The 24,524-nt window shown below is 34.2% G+C and overlaps 1 protein-coding gene, 1 long non-coding RNA gene and 1 pseudogene across 2 annotated transcripts; 2 read left to right on the top strand and 1 right to left on the bottom strand.

Annotated features, from left to right (window-relative positions):
• The first annotated feature begins 1,181 nt into the window (after positions 1-1,181).
• On the top strand, positions 1,182-19,269 carry LOC125678587 (glycine receptor subunit alpha-2-like; annotated as a pseudogene).
• LOC125683310 (putative nuclease HARBI1) lies at positions 13,084-17,363 on the top strand. Its single transcript, XM_056157462.1, has 4 exons — positions 13,084-13,876; positions 15,052-15,241; positions 15,436-15,541; positions 15,778-17,363. The coding sequence occupies exons 1-4, from the start codon at positions 13,333-13,335 to the stop codon at positions 15,964-15,966; spliced, it is 1,029 nt and encodes a 342-aa protein (XP_056013437.1). The 5' UTR covers positions 13,084-13,332; the 3' UTR covers positions 15,967-17,363.
• LOC130052436 (uncharacterized) lies at positions 13,387-14,287 on the bottom strand. Its single transcript, XR_008800791.1, has 2 exons — positions 14,121-14,287; positions 13,387-13,932 (listed from the first exon to the last, which is right to left on the bottom strand). It is a non-coding gene; the product is annotated as an uncharacterized LOC130052436 (long non-coding RNA).
• Positions 19,270-24,524: the final 5,255 nt, after the last annotated feature.

The following is a 24,524-nucleotide window of genomic DNA, read 5'->3' as shown; positions in this document are numbered from 1 at the left end:
GAATTACACACGACATTCATTTACTGAATCAGTACTGAATTACACACGGCATTCCTTCACTGAATCAGTTCTGAATTACACACGGCATTCCTTCACTGAATCAGTTCTGAATTACACACGGCATTCCTTCACTGAATCAGTTCTGAATTACACACGGCATTCCTTCACTGAATCAGTACTGAATTACACACGGCATTCCTTCACTGAATCAGTACTGAGTTACACACGGCATTCCTTCATTGAATCAGTACTGAATTACTCATGGCATTCCTTCACTGAATCAGTACTGAATTACACACAGCATTCCTTCACTGAATCAGGTCTGAATTACACACGGCATATTCCTTCACTGAATCAGTACTGAATTACACACAGCATTCCTTCACTGAATCAGTTCTGAATTACACACGGCATATTCCTTCACTGAATCAGTACTGAATTACACACGGCATTCCTTAATTGAAATCGAAACAGAAAGAGCGTCGTATTGTTTAGACCGTAGGAACTTTGATTGGAACAACATCTTCTTCACTGATAAGAGTTTATGATCAGTTTAGCTTAATCCTAACTGTAAATTTCTAGATAAAGAATGGCATTAGACTACTATATCAGCTAAAGCCGGAAGTCCAAAAGTCCAAAGTTCTGTATGTGAGATGGAACATCAAAGATAGAAGCTAGCCCTTTTTGTTTTTAATGTAAATCTTTTAAATAAACGCTATTCTAGATGGGTGCCTCTTACGACCCAGGTTTTATATGAAAAGTATTGGGCACTTCTCTGGGGTAATGATGATACAAAACAGAGCTCATCATTCCTTACAGTGCTCTGAGGCAGAACATGTAAATGCAAGGTGAAGATAACGAACAGTGATCAATCTCATAACTCCTACATGTTGTTTGCTGGTTGAGCTACAAGTACAGTCCGATCGAGAGGACACTTTAAATTATAGAATATCTTGTAACTATTGATGAAGTGAAATTCTGGGACAGTCTGTGTTTATAGAAAAATTAAACAGAATGTAATCTCGAATTGTAAATCGTTTTTTAGGATTGTTCGGGCGACACTATATGTTAATTACATGATTATTCAATAAACTCTCTGAACTGTTTTGTAATGCTTATTTTGATAAGAAGTAAAGGACGAAATATAAGTGTTTTTCACCTGAAGGAAAAAGCTGGAAACCATGAATGAAGAGAACAAGGTAGAATTCCTGGACAGTAACGGATATCGAAAGTTGTTTTCATTGACAGTTGTTTTCCCTGTGTCCCATGCCTCGAGAGTTGTCGTCCCTGTGTCCTACGCCTCTTCTAGAGTGTACATATGTACATGTGCATGAAATAGAATTCGACATTTCAACTTTGTTTACGAAATTTACATGTAATTCACTATATCAATAAATTATTTATCTTTTCAATGCCTTTTCCCATTTTGTACAATTTGAATTCCCATCTCGAGACATTTTCAGATCAATATATGGTTTGTATGTTACAAATAGCCTTCAGCAGACAAGTTCAGTTAAGAACTATTTGACAATAATGCAAGTGTATCTGAAAGATGGCAAATAAAATCTAAAACTGTCACGTGAGAGTTATTTTAATACGGAAAGCTACATCATAACCAACAGCTTTGGAGAGTGACCCAATGTCTTTCACAATGTACCGTTTTTAAAACAGATCCATTTTAGCAAACTAAAAGAACATTGCGTGCAAAGTAATATCAGTTAATATTTTTCTTCCAAAAGAAAATAATAGTTTGCTTGAATTTTAACAATTATTTGAAATAGATCGGGATTGCATTTTCCCAAAAGTGCGAACACCAATCTTCACCTAAAATATCCAAAAGAGTTTTCTCTTCCAGAATGTATTGCTCTTTCAATACTACTAATTCAGAATAAAAATTTAAAGTGTCCGTTATATCAAATAATAATGTATCCCACGCAGAAAGCGATCAGATCAATATAACTATTATAATTTGTCTTTAAGTGAAATATTAGTAATGCACGGTACTTTTCAAATTGAAATAACTGTAGAAAATCAAGAGATTTACCTGAAAAAGTTTTAACAAAGAGAACAATGATGATATTTTATATTCCAATCAGGTAATTATCTTTAATTCATTCAGGAGAAAACTAAATTGCTAATTACTTCAATAATTTTATTAATGGTATATTTCCTGTCATGAGCATACTCAAGTTTCGGTATTATAATAGAATATCTCACACTTAACAGACTGTTAGTCCCCGAGGCTCTCTACAGCCCAGTAGCTAAGTACTTCGTTACTAGCTTGAAAATACGGATGTATATTTAATTGCTGCGATAAAATTTAGAAATTCATTTCAAAATTAAGGATTATCTCCCTCGTGCCTAGCTCTATCCTTGGACGAATTTGGCTCCAGGTTTTGGCACTCTAGTTTTCCTTTTAGCTCTTACAAGTTTACTGTTATTTCGATTTTCCAAAATTTCGGCTTGGGCATCACTGAAGAGACATTACTTGTCGAAATGCGCATCTGGTGCATCAAAATTGGTACCGTATAAGTTTTACTTAACAGATTAAACTGAGTTGTGACTCACGGCTGATAATGTTTAAGGTAGTATTAGCCACTTACCCTGTCTTGGTTTTCAGACCAGTATATTTTGGTCACGGATGATAGACAAGAAACGTTTTGTCACTGATGAAAGACAAAGTCATCTTTTTGTCATGGATGGTGAACATGCTTTACAATTGAATAGTGATAATTTATTCACAAAATAACAATTGTATTGGTAAGTGCTTTTAAATATACCACGATTAGTTCAGACAGCTTTTAGTAAACTTTCTTCACTCAGCATGAATATGGAAAACTTATTTTCTTGTTACAGGTGTACAAACCTAATAAAGTTCGCTTCGTTAGTCACAGTAAAAGCTGTTCTATTTAAGGGAGAGATCGATGTCGGATAAAAATCTAAATTCAAATAGTTAGGGGGAGGGGGATAAAATACCCCATAAGTTTCTGTCATCCGACATCAATTACACTATAGTGGGGAAAAAGAAAAACCACAATATTACATTCTAATGAACATTTATAGTTTTAATGAAAGGTGAAGATAACGAACAGTGATCAATCTCATAACTCCTATAAGCAATACAAAATAGATAGGTAATAGACTAGCATCCAGGCATCTTCTATATAAGGAAACGGGATGGGATCCATTGTCAAAACGTAGAGAAAATCATCGACTTATTCAACTCCACAAGATATACCATAACATGACTCCCAATTATCTAAACAATACAATTCAGTCTCTGAGAAATCAAGGTCACAACTACAACACAAGAGCAATTAATTCACTCCAAGAAATCAACTCTAGAACCAAGCTATACTTTAATTCATTTTTTCCATCTACAATAAGGAAATGGAATGCACTTCCTCGAAATGTCCAATTAAATCCATCTCTATCTAGCTTTAAGAAATATCTTAATATAAGTGTCATTAATATTCCAAATTATTTTTTATTTAGGAACAAGAATCGGACAAACTCTTCATGCAAAATTGAGATTAGAATGCCGTGCTCTTAATCTTCATATGTTTCAAAGAAAATTATGCAATTCACCCCTTTGCATTTGTGGAGAAGTAGAAAGTATTGATCATTTTCTTTTACGCTGTAATATGTACTCAAGAGTTAGGACCAATACAATTCTGACACTGCCATATCCACTTAATGTAGAATTATTGTTATACGGTAATGAAAATTTATCTGAAAGTGAGAACAACAGCATTTTTTATTTAGCCCAGAAATTTCTTGTTGAAAGTAAAATGTTCTGAGCCTACCTCTGAAAGCTGTTCTACTATATCTACATGTAATACTGTCATATTGTATTTAAAATATACTCATGTGCACCAAGGTTGTAATAATTGGAAAACCTGTGTTTATTACTTATTGTTTATGGCACAACTCTACAATTTATTATTTCAACTTTGTCTATAGTTTATATGCATTTGATCTGTATCGACACTTATCATACATATAAACGTGTGTTATTTTTTCTCCCAATACTCACTTCCAGCTTTTCTCTCTTATTCCTATTTCTTTTTGCATGTACAGTGTATTGTAATAATTAGTATACGACTTATTTTACTAAGAATTTTCATTCACCTCTTACTTGTAAGATATTTAGAGCGAGATTAATATAAGCCTTTTGGCTTGTTTCTCAATCTATTTCATCTATAAGACATGGTTTGTAAACATTATCGAATTATTTACGAATAAATCTTGTTTAAACTAAAATAGATAGTTGGGCAAACACCGACCCCTGGACACACCAGAGGTGGGATCAGGTGCCTAGGAGGAGTAAACTTTCATTTGTGAATAAACAGTAGAAAAGGTATACTGAGTGTTATTTATACTCGTATGTTTTTACTTGTTAATCGATTAGTTTCAACATTTATCATATTCAGTTTTAAGGGTGAAAACGTTTTGTCAGACATTGATCTTTTGATCTCGCCTCTTAGTACACCAAATACACTGTTGAGTAATCGATTTGAATGAAGATGATTATAACATGCTATGTTTTATTTCCTCAAAACAATATGATATTTGCAGATAAAATAGTTACATCACTGTACAAATGAATTTCACTTTATTTCATCCCTCTGAGGTAGATTAAAGTCGACATATAAACATTTCAAAATGCCAGTACACCGTGTAGCTATTTGGGATAAATTATGTTTAGAATACATTATTTCATGTAGTTCAATGGAACCTTTGAAAGAAAAAATCAACAAATAAAGATTAACTAAACAGTTTGATTATAATAAAAAAAACATTAGTGTGTTTAGAGCTTCAAACCCTTAAAACCTGGAACAATGACATCAGGAATGTTGAATTCTGGGATATGATATTTTCTGTAATTGTCATCCACCAAATACATAACAGTCAGTGCACATTCGTGCCTTAATTAATCTACCCACTTTATATCTACTTGCCTCTCAAGTTAAAACAGGTGTACAGGTCATGGTACTCAGATATTAAGTACAGTGTTCACGATCCGAGCCTCGTTATCATCACTCCAGGTTGAACCAACTGATGTCGATAATTCAATCGTGGCAAGCCATCTCTTCATCGCAAATAAACCGAAGCTGAGCACCAACTTATCGACGAGGTAAAATCATGTCACTTATTCGAAGCTCTTTAGTATTCAAAGGAGGTAAAATCTAATCATAAATTGTTTCCGGATTTTTTATTTTATTTTTTTTTTTTTTACATCTCTGAGGTGACAGTTTGTTCATAAGTTTTCATGTTTATACATAAAAGTAAGTTGTATGAAATTTTCCCACTGACCTGCAAGGCTTTAAAGAAATCAACTCATAATAATTTCAGAAAAGCTTTATTCGATCAATGTCAACAAAACAACACCTTATCCTGCTAAACCGGTACCCCTTTTTGTATTCATTTTTTATTTACTTGATTTGATTTTTGTTTTTGGCTCTTTTTTCTTTTGTTTGTTATCTGCCTTCTCTCTTCCATGTCTCTGTTTTCTTTGTTTATTATACATATGAAGTCATTATACGCTTGTATCATTATTGTAAGTTCTCACGTACATCAGTGTGTGGATATTACCTTGTACCTTAAAGGAGAAGGCTTATACAGGCGTTGCCTGCTGCCTATAGTAATACTTTTTATGTTATATATAATAAAATACTCTTTAAATTAATCAACAAAACGTTAACCTCTATATCTGATAATTAAGTTAAAGTATGAGAAATATTTACGACATTCATGTCATGTTCAAGATATAGGGCTCATTTGTGTGGAATATGATGAACACCTGCTCCAAAACTGTTGAAGTAAGGACCTTTTTCCTTATATAAGATAAATATGTTCTTAGTGCCCTTGACCTTCCAAAAGATAAATAACGTGAAATATTGTTAGAATTAAGATTTTTCTTCATATACACGGTATATAATGTGAGTGACCTTGACCTTTAAAAATGACCTTGAGTGACCTTTGTCAGAAATTCATTTGGCTGTTAGTTATCAGTGTGATACATGATCAATACATATTCAAAAATGTCGAAATAAGGATTCCGAACATTTTCCTTAAATAAGGTATATGTTCTGAGTGACCTTGACCTTTCCAAAATGACCTTGGTCTAAATGTCTCTGTTCCAAGGAATATTTGATATATGTATCATTTACGAGAAATTTCTGATGAAAGGTTCAGGAGATACGAACCGGTCCGGCACGATGCGACTTATATGCTCCCTTGATAATTTTCGGGGAGCAAAAATGTCGATCACTAGCATAAAATGGAGAAACAGGGCGACAGATTACGAGAGGGGACATAAATCCTTATTGATTAATTATTTCAAAGTAATAAAGAAATTTTAAAGACTTATAGTTAGAAACAAATAACAAGGAAATTTAAGACTAATATTTGGAAACCTCCGAGAAGATAGTGCGGAAAGCTTACAAACGAAGAACATCCGAACTGGTGTAATCGAAAATGACAAAATAAAGTGGAGTAATGTAGTGAAAGGCTTTTTAGAATGATATACAGGGTTACACATAGAGATCCGCAGCTACACGCAGATTTCCTGGTGACAGAGGAAAGCTCGGGTCTATCATCGTCAAAGTACTTCACTAGGGTGTTGGCGTTTTTAAGTTTCACGAAATTTTATGTTAATTAAAGTGATGATGAAAAATCTTTCCCATTCAGTTTCCGTGCGATTTTCAGACGAGAGTTGAGTGTGCATTTAGTTTATTAATGACGCTTTTTTACAATAATAATAATAAATATTTGGTTTTACACTTCATAGTAAAATATTGTCGAATAAATGAAAGAGCTCGTTGTTTCCCGCAAACGTCCAAACACACCGATCTAACAGAAACAACACCGATGTGGGACAAGTACCGCCATCTTTGGATTATTCTCGTGCTAGTCAATTTACCTGGGTCTCACGAGATCAATAGGTGCGTACATAAATGTTGACCATTTCATGCAATGTTGTAATGTACCTTTACCGCTTTAAACCTATCGTTTATAATATTAAGTTACTGTCTTAAAATATTTTTTGTCTTGAGTTAGCCATGACTAATTACAGTTGTAATGTTGAACACGTTTTGCAGCCCTTCACCTGTAATGGAAACGTCTCCTTTTGCGTGAAAAATTCTCGAGCAATCTACAACCAACCAACCAAACCTAAATTACGTTTGATGAAAGCTACTTTATAAATCATGTCTCTGTTTACATATCAATCCTTTCTCAAACGATCCTAAAATCGCATTTTACATTTCAGAAGAGATATTTTAAATAGGCTTTTGAACGATGCTGTATATGATCCCAGAATCCCGCCAGATTTCGAAGAAGGTACATATACTGATGTTACTGTATGGACAATTTACTGCCTGTGTCATCTTGTTTTACATGTAGAAATGAATTTGTTTTAACATTGGAACTGAAGTGCGTCTGACTTTAATAGTGCTCTGTAGAAAACTCATGAATGACAGTTTTTTCTTCCCGCCAATTGTAGACAAAGCCACCGAGGTATGTGTCCAGTTGGAAATTCTAAACATTGACTCCTTCAATGAAATGTCCATGGTAAGTGTCTGTTTTAACATTTACTGCAAGGGTGTACATACGTTTTGTGATAATGACTTTCTCAAATATTGGTATGCGGTACAGATATATTTATTTAAGTAATCTATAAACAATAAACGCTCATTACGATTTAGCATTCCTGAGATCAAGGGATTTTTTAAGGAAGTGAAAATTGCCTTTAAAAAAGAAAAACAAACTATAATGAAGTGTTTTAGATATGTAAAATTGTAATGCAAGAATCTTACAAGCAGAAAATATTAATGATATTTGGTAAATAATATCAAAAAGTGAAGACAACGAACAGTGACCAATCTCATAAATCTTAGAAAGAATACAAAATTGAGAGTAGGGTAAACACACATCCATGGACACACCAGAGGTGGGATCAGGTGTCTAGGAGGAGTAAGCATCCCCTGTCGACCGGTCACATCCACCGTGAGCCCTATACCTCGATCATGTAAAGCGAGTAATCCATAGTCAAAATCAGTATCGAAAGAACGGCTTAACAATTGATATGAAACACGTCAGACAGTATCCAACCCAATGACAGATTGGATTTGCAAATTAGATCTACCATAGAATTTACGAAACACTGACTTTAAATGAGACTGTTAAAAATCAGATTTCTGTCAGTAACCTGTTTCGATTTAAAAATCTATCATACGTAGAACACGCTCTTGCGTATCGAACCAGTTGAGACATAAACACCATATGCAGGCGTTTTATTGATGTATTCCTTTTCTTACATTTATAAAGCGCCCTAGAGTAATTTTTTTATATAAGGCGCTATATAAATTATATTACTATCATGATCCTTATTATTATATCATTATTATTATCATAGACGTCATCATTGTATTAGGGAATTACACACATCTTGACGTACATATAATCATTGTATTACCATGGGTATATCTGCCCTACTCTATTTTGTATTGTTTATAGGAGTTATGAAATTGATCATATCTTTATCTTCGCCTTTCTTTACAGGATTACAAACTTAACATCTTCCTTCGTCAGACTTGGATAGATCCACGCCTGAACAATTCGCTCCTAAGTAGTATTCCCAGCCTGGAACTAGATCAGAAACGAATGGAGGATGTTTGGGTTCCTGATACCTACTTCCGGAACGAGGAAAGCGCCACTTTTCATACAGTGACCGTTCCAAATAAACTTCTTCACATAAACAATGGTGGATTAGTAACATATAGTATCAGGTTTGATTGTGTTTATTTCCACTTCGTTGCTTTTAAAGGAATCTAGTCAATATGAGTATTCCAGGCAACTAACATACGAAAAATTGCAGTCGTCTTTGTTTACCTTACATGTATATTAATCATGTGCGCTTTGCTTATCATGATTCAGTATTATTAACATTCGTTGTTGTTTAAAGTCATTTTATATGCAATTGTCTAGTGACCAATCAAATAAACATTATATTCAACAAACATACTATGTGTATATAAATGTATACAAGACCTATTCAGTAGTGTATACACTTGTGAGATATATGTATCCAATTCTCAATGTTATCAACAGTCCGTAGCCGTATACTCTCCATTCAAAGATTATTGAACTATTTTTCATTTAACGCAGTCAGTGTAGTGGAAGTACACTATTATGTCAACATTTGGAGATGCTCACAGACTATTCACATATGTCTCAACCGAACTGTCATAAGAAATAGAAATATAATTGAATGATAATGCATTTATGCAAGTGGTTTTTGTGTGAGACAAAATAATTATGCAACGATCTTTTTCTTTAAAAGAACATTCATGTTTTTTGTGTTCACAGATTAAAATTAACATCCATGTTTTGTTGTATTCACAGATTATCATTGATATTCATGTTTTGTTGTATTTACAGATTAACATTAACGTTTTGTTGTATTTACAGATTAACATTAACATTCATGTTTTGTTGTATTTACAGATTAACATTAACATTCATGTTTTGTTGTATTTACAGATTAACATTAACATTCATGTTTTGTTGTATTTACAGATTAACATTAATGTTTTGTTGTATTTACAGTTTATCATGTTTTGTTGTATTTACAGATTAACATTAACATTCATGTTTTGTTGTATTTACAGATTAACATTAACATTCATGTTTTGTTGTATTTACAGATTAACATTAACATTCATGTTTTGTTGTATTTACAGATTAACATTAACATTCATGTTTTGTTGTATTTACAGATTAACATTAACATTCATGTTTTGTTGTATTTACAGATTAACATTAACATTCATGTTTTGTTGTATTTACAGTTTATCATGTTTTGTTGTATTTACAGATTAACATTAACATTCATGTTTTGTTGTATTTACAGATTAACATTCATGTTTTGTTGTATTTACAGATTAACATTAACATTCATGTTTTGTTGTATTTACAGATTAACATTAACATTCATGTTTTGTTGTATTTACAGATTAACATTAACATTCATGATTTGTTAAATTTACAGATTATCATTAACATTCATGTTTTGTTGTATTTACAGATTAACATTAACATTCATGTTTTGTTGTATTTACAGATTATCATGTTTTGTTGTATTTACAGATTATCATTAACATCCATGTTTTGTTGTATTTACAGATTATCATTAACATTCATGTCTTGTTGTATTTATAGATTATCATGTTTTGTGGTATTTATAGCTTATCATTAACACTTTCATGTTTTGTTGTATTTACAGATTATCAATAATATTCATGTTTTGTTGTATTTACTGATTATCAATAATATTCATGTTTTGTTGTATTTACAGATTATCATTAATATCCATATTTTGTTGTATTTACAGATTATCATGTTTTGTTGTATTTATAGCTTATCATTAACACTTTCATGTTTTGGTGTATTTACAGATTGTCATTAACACTTTCCTGTAACATGGATCTGCATGCTTACCCCATGGATGATCAGACGTGCTCTGTCATCATGGAAAGCTGTGAGTAGTTTACAGCAGGACAACCAAACACTGATTGGTAAAGTTAAGGAGAGAAAGGGGTGCTGTCTTATCATTCAAACAACAGCTTGCGTTAAGGGTCTGATTTCTGGGGGGATTGGGACTGAAATACAGTACTCATACATTTTACTAAAGTTTCTAGGTTTAATATGTCATAGAAATAATGCATATAAAGCAAATCATCAATAATCAGGAAACACGTTTTAAAGGGAGGACCAATTTGAATTTACAAAAATTTCTGTATATAATTTTGGAAGCTTATTGTTACAAGTTTTTTTTTAAATTTCAAATAATGTAAGCAAACAATATCATTGAGTTCATGATATTTAATTTTACAGATGGCTATTCTATTGATAACGTGCAGTTGATATGGAACCCAGATGGTGACGTCATTATACCCGCTACCCCTGACGACAAACAAACGCTACCTCAGTTCTATTTTTAGAAGCCAGTAGAAACAAATCAATGTTCAAGAGTAAATTCTTTCAGTAAGTTTCAAGCAATACCCAGTCTCTTATTCTGAAGTCATGTTTTTAATTCACCTGAGTACAGGTAAACTATGGTTAATTATGTCCTTCAGTTAATATGATTATTGCTCAGATGACAATTTCATGTTATGCTTAATCCTCGTACGCACCATATCCCACCTCTGATGTTTCTAGGGATCCGTGTTTGCCCTACTCTTAATTCTGTATTCTTTTTAAATAGAATTTATGAGATTGATCACTGTTCGTTTTCTTCGTATTTTTATTGTAGCTTTCCGAGACATAAAAATCAAGGACCCATTTCATATTGTAGATAATGACAGCGCATGATAATTTGAAAAGGACACTCGTATCTATATGCTTTAAAATTGAAATGATTCTGTTATGGGACATAATAATCCAAAATGTCAGCACAAATCAATAACACAACTCAAATATTTAATTATAATAAAAATGTACCAGTGAAAAAATGCTTATTTACAATAATTTAATTCTTATTGTATCCTTGTCTCTGATTGGTCAAATTCCAATTGAGGAACGCAAGTTATTTTTGTATAACCTGGTTTGGTATGGGGACACCCCCCCCCCCCCCCCTTGACAACCAGATGCCGAAACTGTTTTTTCTCTCTCTCTAAATTTACATCGCAACACTGTTTTCAGCCTTTTATGGCATAGAAAGTCAACGCGTACAATAAGATACTTCGGTTTTGTTTTCTCATTGTCAATTAGCATGTACTTGTACGCAAATCACTGTTGTAAAACATCTTTCTCTGTATGATGGTCGAATAATATATTAAAATAAAGATATTATATTCGAATTAATGATTTACCAAGTAAGCATTGCCCTGTTCATTTTAAAATACATTTCTCACTGGGAAAAAAGGGGGGTGTTGTTTCATTGCTTGATCCGCCTTTCAACAAAGCAAACAAAAATTCATACGTCACATTTGATCACATGACGTCAGTCACATTGACATGTGGATCGCGATTTGTGACTTGCTGATAAATGTTTTCTTGTGTTGGATTTATTATTAGCGACAACGTTGCATGCAAGGGTAAGTTTTCATATAGTAGAAGTTTTCACAGAGTTAAAAGCCGCAAATTATTGCATTTTCTGATATTATTTTGGGTAGGCCTAAACAATGCAAATTCCCGTATTTTCTCAATCTGTCGGAGATGAGTGACGTCAAAGTCGATCTCTATCTCTAAAGGGCAGCGAAATACGCATTGCATGCATAATCTACACATATTTTCTATCATGACAAACTTCATCTTCGATACAATATTTTCATAAATAGGCTAGGCTCCGTAGAACTAAGATTAAAGATGGTGACCTTCACAGCTAAACGCTTCGTCGTTGTTGCTAAGTGAATCATTGCGCGGCTCAGTTGATTTGTATTTTTCCGAGTTTATGTACATTTTGATAAACGAAGGTTAGTACCTTTGTCTTTTGCATTAAATTACAAGGAATGACTTTAATTCTGGGGCAAATTATACTTCGCGGATTATAAAGCATACACTGACCCAAACCAGGTTACACTCGTATAAGTTGCCCCAGAATTAAAGTCATTCCTTAAGTAATCGAAGTCTATATATTTGTTCACCGCGGAGCTGAATTCACACACAAGAATAAACCTATGTATAGCGTCAACGAATTATGAAATACAAAAATCAGTTAATTCCAGTCCCCAGTATTGTAATATCCAATATAAATCTCCAAAGTGTCTTAAAGCACAAAATCTACAGTCTGATTATACTAAACCACAATTCTAATAACTTCTGTGCTAAAATTCATCTTTCTAGAAATATAGCCATTCATGGATGTTCTAGAAGTTCCGATGATGTTTATATGTCAATAAACAATGATTGTACAAATGTACTACACTACATATGTAGGAGTTATGAGATTGATCACGGTTCGTTATCTTCATCTTGCATATGGAAAATTTTGGTCATGAATGAGAATGAAAAAGCAACTCTATATTCATCTTTCATTATACAGATGTGAAATTCTCATGCCTTGAAGCCAAGCTGTTCTTCAAAAGAAGCCTAGGTTACTACATGTCACAAGTGTTCATACCAAGCATACTGGACTGGGTTGCTCAAAACCTTGGTTAAGCTTAACCAGTGGTTAAATCCCTTGTCCACCGGTTAACGTTTAGCCAATGGTTAAATTCAGTTGCTCAAAAGTTAGCCAGTGGTTAAGTTGCCTAACCAGTGGTTAAGTTTTGGCCAAAGTTAGCCATTCTGCAGAGGTGGGTTAAGTCTTTTAACCAGTGGTTAAACATGGCTGCCCGCTTGCTGTTTGATGTTAACCTTGGCAGACGACACAAGAAAACAAGAGTTTACAGACATTTTAATCACGATTTCAATGACAGTGAATACAAAGAAAGGTATAGGTTTAGTAAAGAGTCAGTTAATTTCATCACTGATCTACTAGAACCCGAGTTGTGCCGTCCAACATTGCGCTCATATTCCTTGTCAGCTCTCAGTCAGGTCGAGATGGCTCTACGATATTACGCTACAGGTGATAACATGAAAACTATAGGCGATACACTGGGTTTCCACAAGTCAAGTGTTTCTCGAAGTATCCAGGATGTATCCCAAGCCCTGACCGATTTGGCCTCACGTTTTATAAAGTGGCCATCCACAGAAGGAGAGAAGTCCAACATCAAGAAGGGCTTTTATGTCATTGCCAAATTTCCTGGTGTGATTGGTGCTATCGATGGTACCCACGTCCGCATCATGGGCCCCAGTGAGCATGAGCCCGTGTATGTGAACCGGAAAGGCTTCCATTCAATAAACACACAGGCCATATGTAATCATGAAGGTGATTATAGTTTATCCAAGTTTTTATCTTTCTTCAATATATTGTATTTAGTATTCCTAAAATAAATAATTAAATGTTCATGAGATAATGAAGACAGGTCATACATTTCATGATATTGAATTTGAATATCAATTATGTCATTCATAATAACTTTTGAAGTTAATATACCGGTATATCACCACTAAACATTGATATAAAAATTCATATTCACCAACATAATATTCAAAAATACACAATGACTCACATAAACCTTTAACAGTGGAGAAACACAGTCTATCCGTGTCGACAACTTGTAGGCCTATGAAAGAGAGAATAGTGTTTCCCACTTCCGGTAAAAAATGAGCTTTCACTCCAACTGTAAATCCCCCCCCCCCCCCCCCCCCCCACTTTACTTCACTTACTTATATATGTAAATACATAATTTGTCACATGTGTACTATATAGTTGGCGATAGTATCATCACTGAATAATTGCATTATTTGTATTTTCGGCACGTACATGTAGTAGCATCGTATGAGGAATGTTAACGTGCCTAAACCAGTGGCGGATTTAAGGGGGCGGGGCAAAATCTTTTGATTTCTTGAATTATTTCATTGGGAGAACTTAATTTTTTCAAAAAAAAACCCTTTAAAATGTGCGTCATTTTATTAAACTCACCTTATCAGAAATGATAGAAAATAGTACAAATGACTAATTAGGAGACATATTTGAAGCTTTATAAAATCTAGGGGGGTGGGGGGTGAATATTTCATCAACTTATACTGTCTAATTTTTGGGGGGGTGGATGGGTGGGCTCCTTCATTACTGACATTACAATTCAGAACTTTCAAGCATATATTCTTGTTCTCATTCATACCTACTAGCAACCATAAAAAATAGTGGGTCACCCAATATACCTTTGTTTACATATGAAAAACCACATACGGTCATTATCAGTGGTGGCAGATTTTGAGAGGAGCCATGCAGTCCCCCTTACCCCTTTGGACACCCAAATTGGCTGAAAATTTTGGCTTGTACTTGACTTAATTTTATGCATATATATCATAATTACATAAATATATATTTTTTAAAAAAACCCAAAACAACAACAACAAAACCCAACTTTCTGTCCTGCTGGTAGTAAAATAATGAAACTTCATGCAAGCCCCACCTTTACTCCTTTTCCTTACTTACAGGCCGATTTATCAACATTGTTGCCAAGTGGCCAGGGTCCAACCATGATTCTTTTATTTTTCGAGAATCAAATATTGGAACATATTTCGAAGCGCATCATAAAGGGATTGATGTGGATGGACTACTGATTGGTGACAGTGGATATGCATGCAGCAAATATCTGGTGACTCCCTTTCTACGACCCACGACTGAGTAAGTGATTCAAGTTCCGGTGGGGGTGGGGGGGGGGGGTAATTTAAGACCAAACCAGAATCAGATGCTGAGATTTCCTAATTCAAGAGAGGAAATGTTATGGAGTCAATTCCTCAATTCAAATTATCGATTTCATATTTCAATACAATTACCTCACCAGAAAAGTTGTATTTGTCGTCAAATGTATTATGTAGGTCTCAGATGAAATACAATGATGCACATACACACACAAGGGCAGTGATTGAGCGAAGTTTCGGGTGGCTGAAGCGACGATTTATGGTCCTTCATGGAGAAATTAGGGTATTTCGATATGCACATGCTATGTACTTTATTTGTTTGACAACTCTTCAATGATAAATCAAATTGTAAATAAAATTTACTATTTTTTCCAAATGCTTGCTTCACAAACTATTTGGAACTGCATTCAATTTCGAATTTATTTAAAAGTTGAGAGATCAATGTTTTAAATTAATTTACATTGCATTATGAAATTGTGCATTTTTACATGTTAGATTTTCATGTGTTCTCTTTTCTAGTGTAAACCGGATCGTGCTGCAAAAATAATTGTAGCTTGTGCTGTGCTGCACAACATTGCTTTAGAGAGGAAAGATTGTATGGATGATTTGGAGTGTGAACATTCAGATGAGCCACATGTTTCAGATAATATTGTAGTGGAACCAAGAAACAACAATGTCAGACAGTTCATTGTTCAAAATTATTTTTAATTATAGTCAGTATAATTGCTACTTTTAACTCCACCCCCAAGTGAGGTATCCCATGGGCCTCATTGCTCACCTGATTCACCTTCAACCTGTCATTGTTTACCTGTTGTGATTTTCAAAAAACTTTTTTTCATCAATATTTATTCCCATAACATTTTTACCCCCATATTGTGCCCTTAACCTAGCCCCAGAGGATCACAACACAACTGAAAATGAATTCACATAACAAAGAGATCCAGCAACACCAATATGACTAACATATATATATACATGTGGAAATTTTACAGACAAACAGATGACAGACAACATGATCAGAATAGCTTACTACAGGTGAATTTTACTGTGTGTCGAGCCACTTAATATACTACATCTCATTTTCTGTTGGCTTAGATGGTAATTCCATCTGCAGTTTTTTAATTTCTAATGCAACTTTTTCTTTCTGCAATATAATAAGTTCTTTCATTAGCAAGATCCTCTCCCTATCCTCTCTCAATACACTTTTCTGAAGATCTTGCAGACTTTCCTGACCAATTTTCCTCTTCTTTGTTTTACCTAAAAAAATCAATGTACATCAATCCAATAGTATACTTAGATGTTCATTAATTGTTTATATTTGAAATATGTTTTCGAGTTTCCAAATTTCGTTTTTGTTAAATATACTTATTACATTATGTAGTTTTTTTATTATTGTATAATTCAAATTTGTTTTCACTTAATTCTTTGCAGTGAGACAATTTGATTTGCAATTTTTCACTATAAAATAATTTTGGGATACAGTGAACCATTTTTGTAAGTAGTGTTAGACTTGCACTATTGATGTCTTTAACATTAGACATTGCTTTATATACAATACCTGTTTCATTATTCTTTGAGCTGATCAAGGTCCCAGAACTTGATAATGTAACATCATATGTTACAGATGTCCCTAAAATAAAATTCAATTTTAAATACTGAATTATTTGACAGTTATAACCTTTGCTTTGCAATACATGCACACTTGAGAGCGCCCTTAGTAACCTCTCCCAATTGCCCCAGTGCTATAAATCTTTAACCTCCATTCTTACAGAAAAGTAAATATAGATCTGGTATTATGCACTACATTCATGTATTAAGTATTATGTATGTCATATGATCTTACATATTTATCATTGTTAAACTTACCTTCCAAGGAGTTGAAGAATTGTCTCTGTACTACCTTGGCCTATGAATTTCAAATATTGCTAATTACTATATAAATATTGTTAATTTGTAATTATGTTTAATAATTTTATATATATATATATATATATATATATATATATATATATATATATATATAGATGTACAATGTTTTTATTATATTTATATCACCATTGGTCTTGTTAAAATGTTATATGCTAAAATAAACTTGTTGTAAACATATTGCATTACCTTCAAAGGTGACTGTCTCTTCATTGATGGTTTGAAAACCTAGATTGTGTGAAATTGATAAAGAAAATTTATTACCATCATAAAGAAACTTTTACATCATCAATGCATAACTTTACAAGCAATTGGTATGTTATAACAGAAACTGACAATAAACAAGAGAAATAGGTGAAGTCAATGGGAAGGAGTCACAAGTTTACATGTTTGAATCACCTATTTGTTGGCCCTTTTTCATGCTGTTCAAAGTTTAGGGGCCACAATAAGGGTCAATTGTTGAACACGTTTTAAAAATGTGCCCCCCCCCCCCCACCCCCGCTTTCCTTTGTCAAAAGGAACAATTAAATTACTTATAACTCAAAAAAGCCATTTCAGAGTAAAAATCTTACCTGAACTCTCAGCTTTCTCTAACATACATGTAGGTATAGCTGGTACTTCTGGATTAAATAAAAACAAAAGTGTGTAAATAACAAAACATTTAAATATCTGATTGAAATATATTTCGTGTGTATGTTTCTAAATTAAATTTACACGAAGTACTATATTTGAACATTGTTCGTTGGGATATTGTAGTTTATACATTATAGGAAATTATGATACTAGGTGCAAAACACTCATGGGGCGAAAAAAGAAGTTTCCGTGACCTTCACATTGCAAATGCATCAAGTACGATTACTCGGCAGCAGTCGGTTATATGGACTGTAAATTTCAGTTTTAAAATTAGATAGGATGTACGTGTATGGAATATACTTCAACTGTTGTTAATGATGAGTTTTTTCCTGAATATTATCAGTGAATTACAACTCTGAAGTTCGGTCTATCGTCGGATAGCCCATGGAAGACATGTATTGCAGACGAACACAAGTTACGAATTTCCTCTGCCATAGTTACTCAATGTTCTTGGATAATGTTCTTGGGCAAATTACAAAAGAGTGGTTAAGCGAATAATAATCTTACCTTGGATTATGAGGCCTCCGACCTCAACTCCTCCCCCGATCCCAATAAAGTTGGGGGAATCGTGGTGGATATCTAAGATTTTTTGCGACACCGGATCAATTGGCTGAGGAGGCGGACCGCCCCCGGTTTTGACACGGTGAGTCTTCTGGAGGTGTTTCTCCACTTTTGCCTTCGAGCAGGCCTTTCTATATTTTTCCTTTACCTGGTCTATCGAACGCACTACCCCCGACCCTCTGGAATTGACAGCGTCCGTAATATGTCGCCACACAGCAGCTTTTTTAGCATTAGTAACTTGGTTTGTCTGTTTAGACTTGAGCAAACTTAAATGTTCTTCAACTAGTTCCACTAGAAATAGTGTCTCCTCTGGTGAGAAATTCTCACTTCGTTTTTTGTTTGTGTTGGTAGCCATTATTGTTTACATATACAGACGACAGATGTTGCATTGTGGGATACTAACCACTGGTTAAAGTACTAAACCGTTGGTTAGTAAGTCCTAGGGCTAAACTCACTTTGAGCAACAGAATTTTGACCAGTGTTTAGATACCCAGTGGATAGTAAATTTACCCACTGGTTAGCTTAACCAGTGGTTAAATTTAACCAAGGTTTTGAGCAACTGGGTCCTGATAGTCATGCTTTCCTGGCTCTCGTTTTGGATGCACGTGGAAGAAGTTGCCTCGAGAATCTCGTTAGGAGTGATATGCGTGCTTACCATGACAACGCAGAGTTCCGGTTTTAGAAACCCCCTTCCTCGTGTTTCTTATGTCAAAGCGATAGACGTCTGGATGGCGTTTGGACAGATATTTGTATTTGCCGCCTTACTAGAGTATGCTTACGTTAACATACAAACAAGAAAAAATCACAAACTAACAGAGGTAATTTTGACATCTGCCTGACGTGTTTCATACGAATTGTTTACTTGTTATTGTTATAGGCCGTTCTTTACACACTGATTGTGACCACGGATTATTCTGTTTATCTGATCAAGATATAGGGATCACAGCGGGTGTGACCGGTCGACAGATAATGCTTACTCCTTCTATGCATCTGATCCCACCTCTGGTATATCCAGGGGTCCATGTTAGCCCCTCTCCTAATTGTGTATTTTTTATAGGATTTATTACTGTTCGTTATCTTCACTTTCTTATGATAACATCTATAGAAGGACAATGGTACAAACCCTCATTTGAATCTATTAGTACATGGTATCAAAGAGATACAATTGCTCAAGTTTGCCCAAACTTAGTTACATGTAACATGCTAATTTCATTCTTGTGTTTTATTTTTACTTTCAGAACACATGAAGCTCTGCTTTGGACAAACAAATTTTGTATCATTTAAATGTCATGGGGAAATGAATCTATAGCGGGGATATAAAGTTTAGTTTGTCGAATCATGCGCTGAATGTTTTCTTTAAGAAACATAGCGTAAAAAATTTGTTATTTTATCCAATCCAATTAATTAAAATCAGATCCTATGATACGCTCAGAATCGCTATAATACTTACGCAGAGTATACGGCGCGGATCTAAGAAGTCTGATTTTAATTAGATTGCTATTTTATCTATATGAACAGTTCATCAAATTGGGAATAATTGCTAAACTGCACCGGGATTCAAGCATAAAACACACTTGATAATTTTGAAACAAAAGAAGATACGTGCTAATTGTAGTGGGCAGATAGAACCTTTATTAAACACAGTTCTTTGTCATGTGACCCATATTTTAATCACAGTGGAAATAGGAAGTATCATAATTCGTGTAAACTTTTAAGATTATTGATCGTGCGATATTTTGACACAGCAAACAGTAAATATGGTATATTATGCACATTACTTGTATAAACAAAAATAGTTTAAGGAATCTGTTCATTGTATTCGGGAAATTTCCATTCCTTTTTTATCACATGTTTTACCGCCTTTTGTCGCTTTCATTGTCGTTATGCAAATTTGAAACGCGGCTAATATTTTTGGACAACAGCATTGCAGAACTGTGACCATGCAATTTACTTTCATATACCGGTGTACTGCATCGTACCAAATCAAATGATGGTTGAGGAAAACGTCAATGTCAGAATATAAATCTACTCTTAATTTTGTATTCCGTATACATGTAGATTGATTACTGTTCGTTATTTTCACTTTTCATGGATCGCCTATTTAACATACTTACCATATAGATGTTGCAGTTACGGTAATACCTGCGGATTTCTAGGCTTTTTCACTATGTGCATGTCCGTCAGTCAGTCTGTTTTGGCTCTCATACTATGATTCAAAGCTTTGATACTAGTTGTGGAATTTCCTATTGAAGAATTACAGACCAAGATCAGTTATTGTCACGTGTGATCTATTTTTGCAATCCTTTGCATATAATTCTTGATATCATCATCATCATCGTCATCATCATCATCATCATCATCAGTTCCTTCTTCCCTTGTGGAGAATTGGGCTATGGGTAATTCCTCTTCATTCTGTTCGGTTTTTAACTCTCCCGGCAGCCTCATCCCACAACCTGAATCCCAGTTGTTTCCTTCCCTTTTCCACAGTGTCTGATATTCTTCGATATATTAAATCTTGATTGGTAGCTTTCTAATCCAAAATTACAAATCAGTGTCGATTTTATTGATTGATCAAATATTGTTTAATGTCCCTTTTGAGAATTCTTCAATCCTATGGAGACGTCGTCATTGCCGGTGAAGGTCTGTAAAATTTAGACCTGTGTTCGGCGCGTGCCACACCTGTTGTGACACGAGACCTCGGTTTTTGTGGTCTCATCCGAAGGACTGCCCCATTTAGTCGCTTCTTATGACAAGCAAGGGGCACTGGGGACCTATTCTAACCCGAATCCCCACGGGACTCGGTTCGATTTTTGTCACAGTTCATCCATTGTTATCAGGGTTTAATCCCTTGATATGAATTTCATTCTAACACTTTCGCCTCTGTTTTGCGATATCCTTTGATATGCTGATGTAAAAGTTGGTATGTGGTTTACCAATACTAAAAGCAGAGGCAGTCCGACTTCCATACGCAATGTGTGCGTTTTTACAATAGTAAGTTCTTTTTACAAAATCGGTTCTCTCCATTTCCACGATAGTAGTATAGGTCCACTGTTTGAGATAATAATATGAAATTTGTCGTGTAGTTTTCTACAGTACAACTAAGGTCTAATGTTCATCCGGTTAAGCGACTTCTACAAGAATCGGTAGGACGCACACCTTGTCCTAACACTAATTTCAGAATTCCTGTGTGAGTTGACATTGTAACGATTATGAAACCATGTTTCCTTACTACTTCAACGTTCAGAAATTGTTTTAAATTACATGTACATGATTTATTTGTTATCAGGAAAGAGTGGCCAATGGTTCAGATAACATTGCTGATCTTATGAAGAGGGCCCGCCTTGTGGACATAGTCTCCAGGGCACCTATTCACAAAATATCTTACGACTAAGATCAAAATTTACAAACACTGTAATTTCCTTATTTTACATTTCTTGTAGACTTTCTTAATTAATATGTAAAGTACATCCATGGTTTATAAAAGTTTAATACATACTTATGACCTTGCGATCAGTATTTCATTATCAGACAGCATTCTTTTTTTCATCTTAGTCGTAAGATATTTTGTGAATAAGTGCCCAGAATTGCATTTCCTGTGGCATATGTCATCTTTAACATTGTCTTCTGGAGTGTGTATTCATCCAAGTAGATGGTTTGCAGCGATTAATGGTTGTGCAAAGGATGAAGAGAAAATAAATAAAAAGCATGTTTATACCACTGTCCATTAATAATCACAGAGTATATTTGTATAAATGGTCTACCTGTAAGATGTTGGTAAGATCTCAGTCATTAGTAGCGACATTCCAATCCTTTATAGCGAGTTCCTAGTCCTTTTCATAACGAGATTCTAATCCTTTATAGCGAGTTCCTAGTCCTCGTCATAACGAGATTCTAATCCTTTATAGCGAGTTCCTAGTCCTCGTCATAACGAGATTCTAATCCTTTATAGCGAGTTCCTAGTCCTCGTCATAACGAGATTCTAATCCTTTATAGCGAGTTCCTAGTCCTCGTCATAACGAGATTCTAATCCTTTATAGCGTGTTCCTAGTCCTCGTCATAACGAGATTCCAATCCTTCGTCATGAGATCCCAGTCTTTTGTATCGAGATCACAATGCTTTAAAACGAGATTTCATTTCTTTAATATCAGTTTATTTTGTAGCGATATGGTAGCCATTTATAGTAACACCCCAGCCTTTATAGTGCGATCACAGTCCTCTATCATGAGGTCCTAGTCCTTTGTATCGAGATCACAGTAATCTTTAGCGAGATCACAGTACTCTATCGCGAGATCTCAATACTCTTTAGCGAGATCGCAGTACTCTATAGCGAGATCTCAGTTCTCTATCGCAAGATCCCATTACTTTATAGCGGGAATTCAGTATTCTATAGCGAGATCTCAGTACTCTATAGCGAGATCTCAGTTCTCTATCGCGAGATCTAGTCTATTGATCCAAGTTCTTGTCGTAACACCCCAGTCCTTTGTCATGAAATCCAGTCGACGACGATGGTGTAGAAGATTTATAGTGCAGACTGCCCTGTAGGGGCCCTGCTACACAGAAATCCAGTCTGTTGAAATCCCAATCCTTTATAGTGAGATTTAAGCCCTTTGATCCCAATCCCTTTTCATGAGACCTTGGTAGAACGAGTTGTCTTTCTTGTTATCTTAATCAGTCGCCATATCAGGCACAACTGAAACATCCTCCGTTCAAAATATGATTATTTTTAAAAATTACCTATTAAGTTTCAAAACAATCAATCGAAGGTATTATCTTCATTAAACAATGGCTGCATATTTAGTTACTAATACGATGATTCCTTTTTCTAACATACATGTATGTGAATTAGACGTCATTTTTGTGATAATTCTCTATTAGTATGATCATTAATTTGGATATTATGACAATATGTGTAGGTTTATTATTATTATTTTTTTTTTTTACAGAAAGTCGATATCATTATATAGCATAAACAACAGGCGCATAGAGTCCGCCATTAGTGCACTAAATACTAAAAACGCTGTTTAGTGTCAAGTGTATAAAATGTGAACCTTAATTAACTTTTATTTCATTCATAATAGACATTTGATTCCATTTATAGAGACATGGTTATTTACTGTAATTTTCCCTTAAAATATCATGTGTTCTTATCTTGATAAAATAATGACAATAAATATATTTACAGATGGTGCTTAGTTTTGAGAGATAAAATGATGCTATTTTTTAAAAAAAACCAGAACACCAAACATGAAAACTGTTATTCATCATATAGTGTGAAAATCATCATACTTAGGCAATTATTATTATTGTTATTATTATGTTTAGAGAGAGAGAAAAACTGGTGTTGCAATATTCGTTTTCCAAATCCATATACATTGTATATTTTGTGTGAAGATTTCAAACCTTCCGCAGTCATAAGTTAAGTCAGATATGCCAATGAACGCGTCATGAAAAAGTGGATGCTATGGATGTATAGACGAAATTCAGATGAGATTGTAATGCCGATTTTTATTTATCTATTTTGCCAATTCATCTCTTGTCCATGTTATTTCTGGGTTGCATGTACATCCTATTTATCAATTACAAACATCAACATTCCTAGGAAAGTCAACCATGTTATTACATCAAGACCCGGATTCTCCCCTGTGACGTAACTAGAATCTTCTGTCTAATCGGTCAATGACACTTCTTACCGGGATATCTTGGTGCGTCTGATATGAGGAGATCGATTGCTGGACTGGTATTGGCGTACAATAAAAAAGTATCAATCCAAAGTAATTTTTCAAATAAATTCATTGACGTAAAACTTTTCCCCATGTGTATGATAAAACATTTAACTGTTGTTTCTATGGAAACGTTCACTATATCTACATCCCGCGGCAATATCATTTTGTTTGTTTTATAGAATGTTCGGTAAATAAATTTTGTCAAAACCTAATGTATGAAGTATTTCTTGTACATTAAAATCACCAAACTGTTTCAAATGACATTGAGCTTGAGGGCTGGGGTGGGGTCACTTTCCAAAAAAGTCCAAGTATTGAATGTTAGTTGTGGACTTAATTAATTAAGAAGTTACTTTAAAGTAAACTTACAGTAATATTAGAATCATATAACGCCGCATTCGAGCTATTTTAATCTACTCGAAGAAA

This window comes from Ostrea edulis, chromosome 2 (assembly GCF_947568905.1).
Source record: "Ostrea edulis chromosome 2, xbOstEdul1.1, whole genome shotgun sequence".
Lineage (NCBI taxonomy): Eukaryota > Metazoa > Mollusca > Bivalvia > Ostreida > Ostreidae > Ostrea > Ostrea edulis.
Note: the sequence above shows the minus strand (reverse complement) of the source record. Positions and strands in the feature narration are given on the sequence as shown.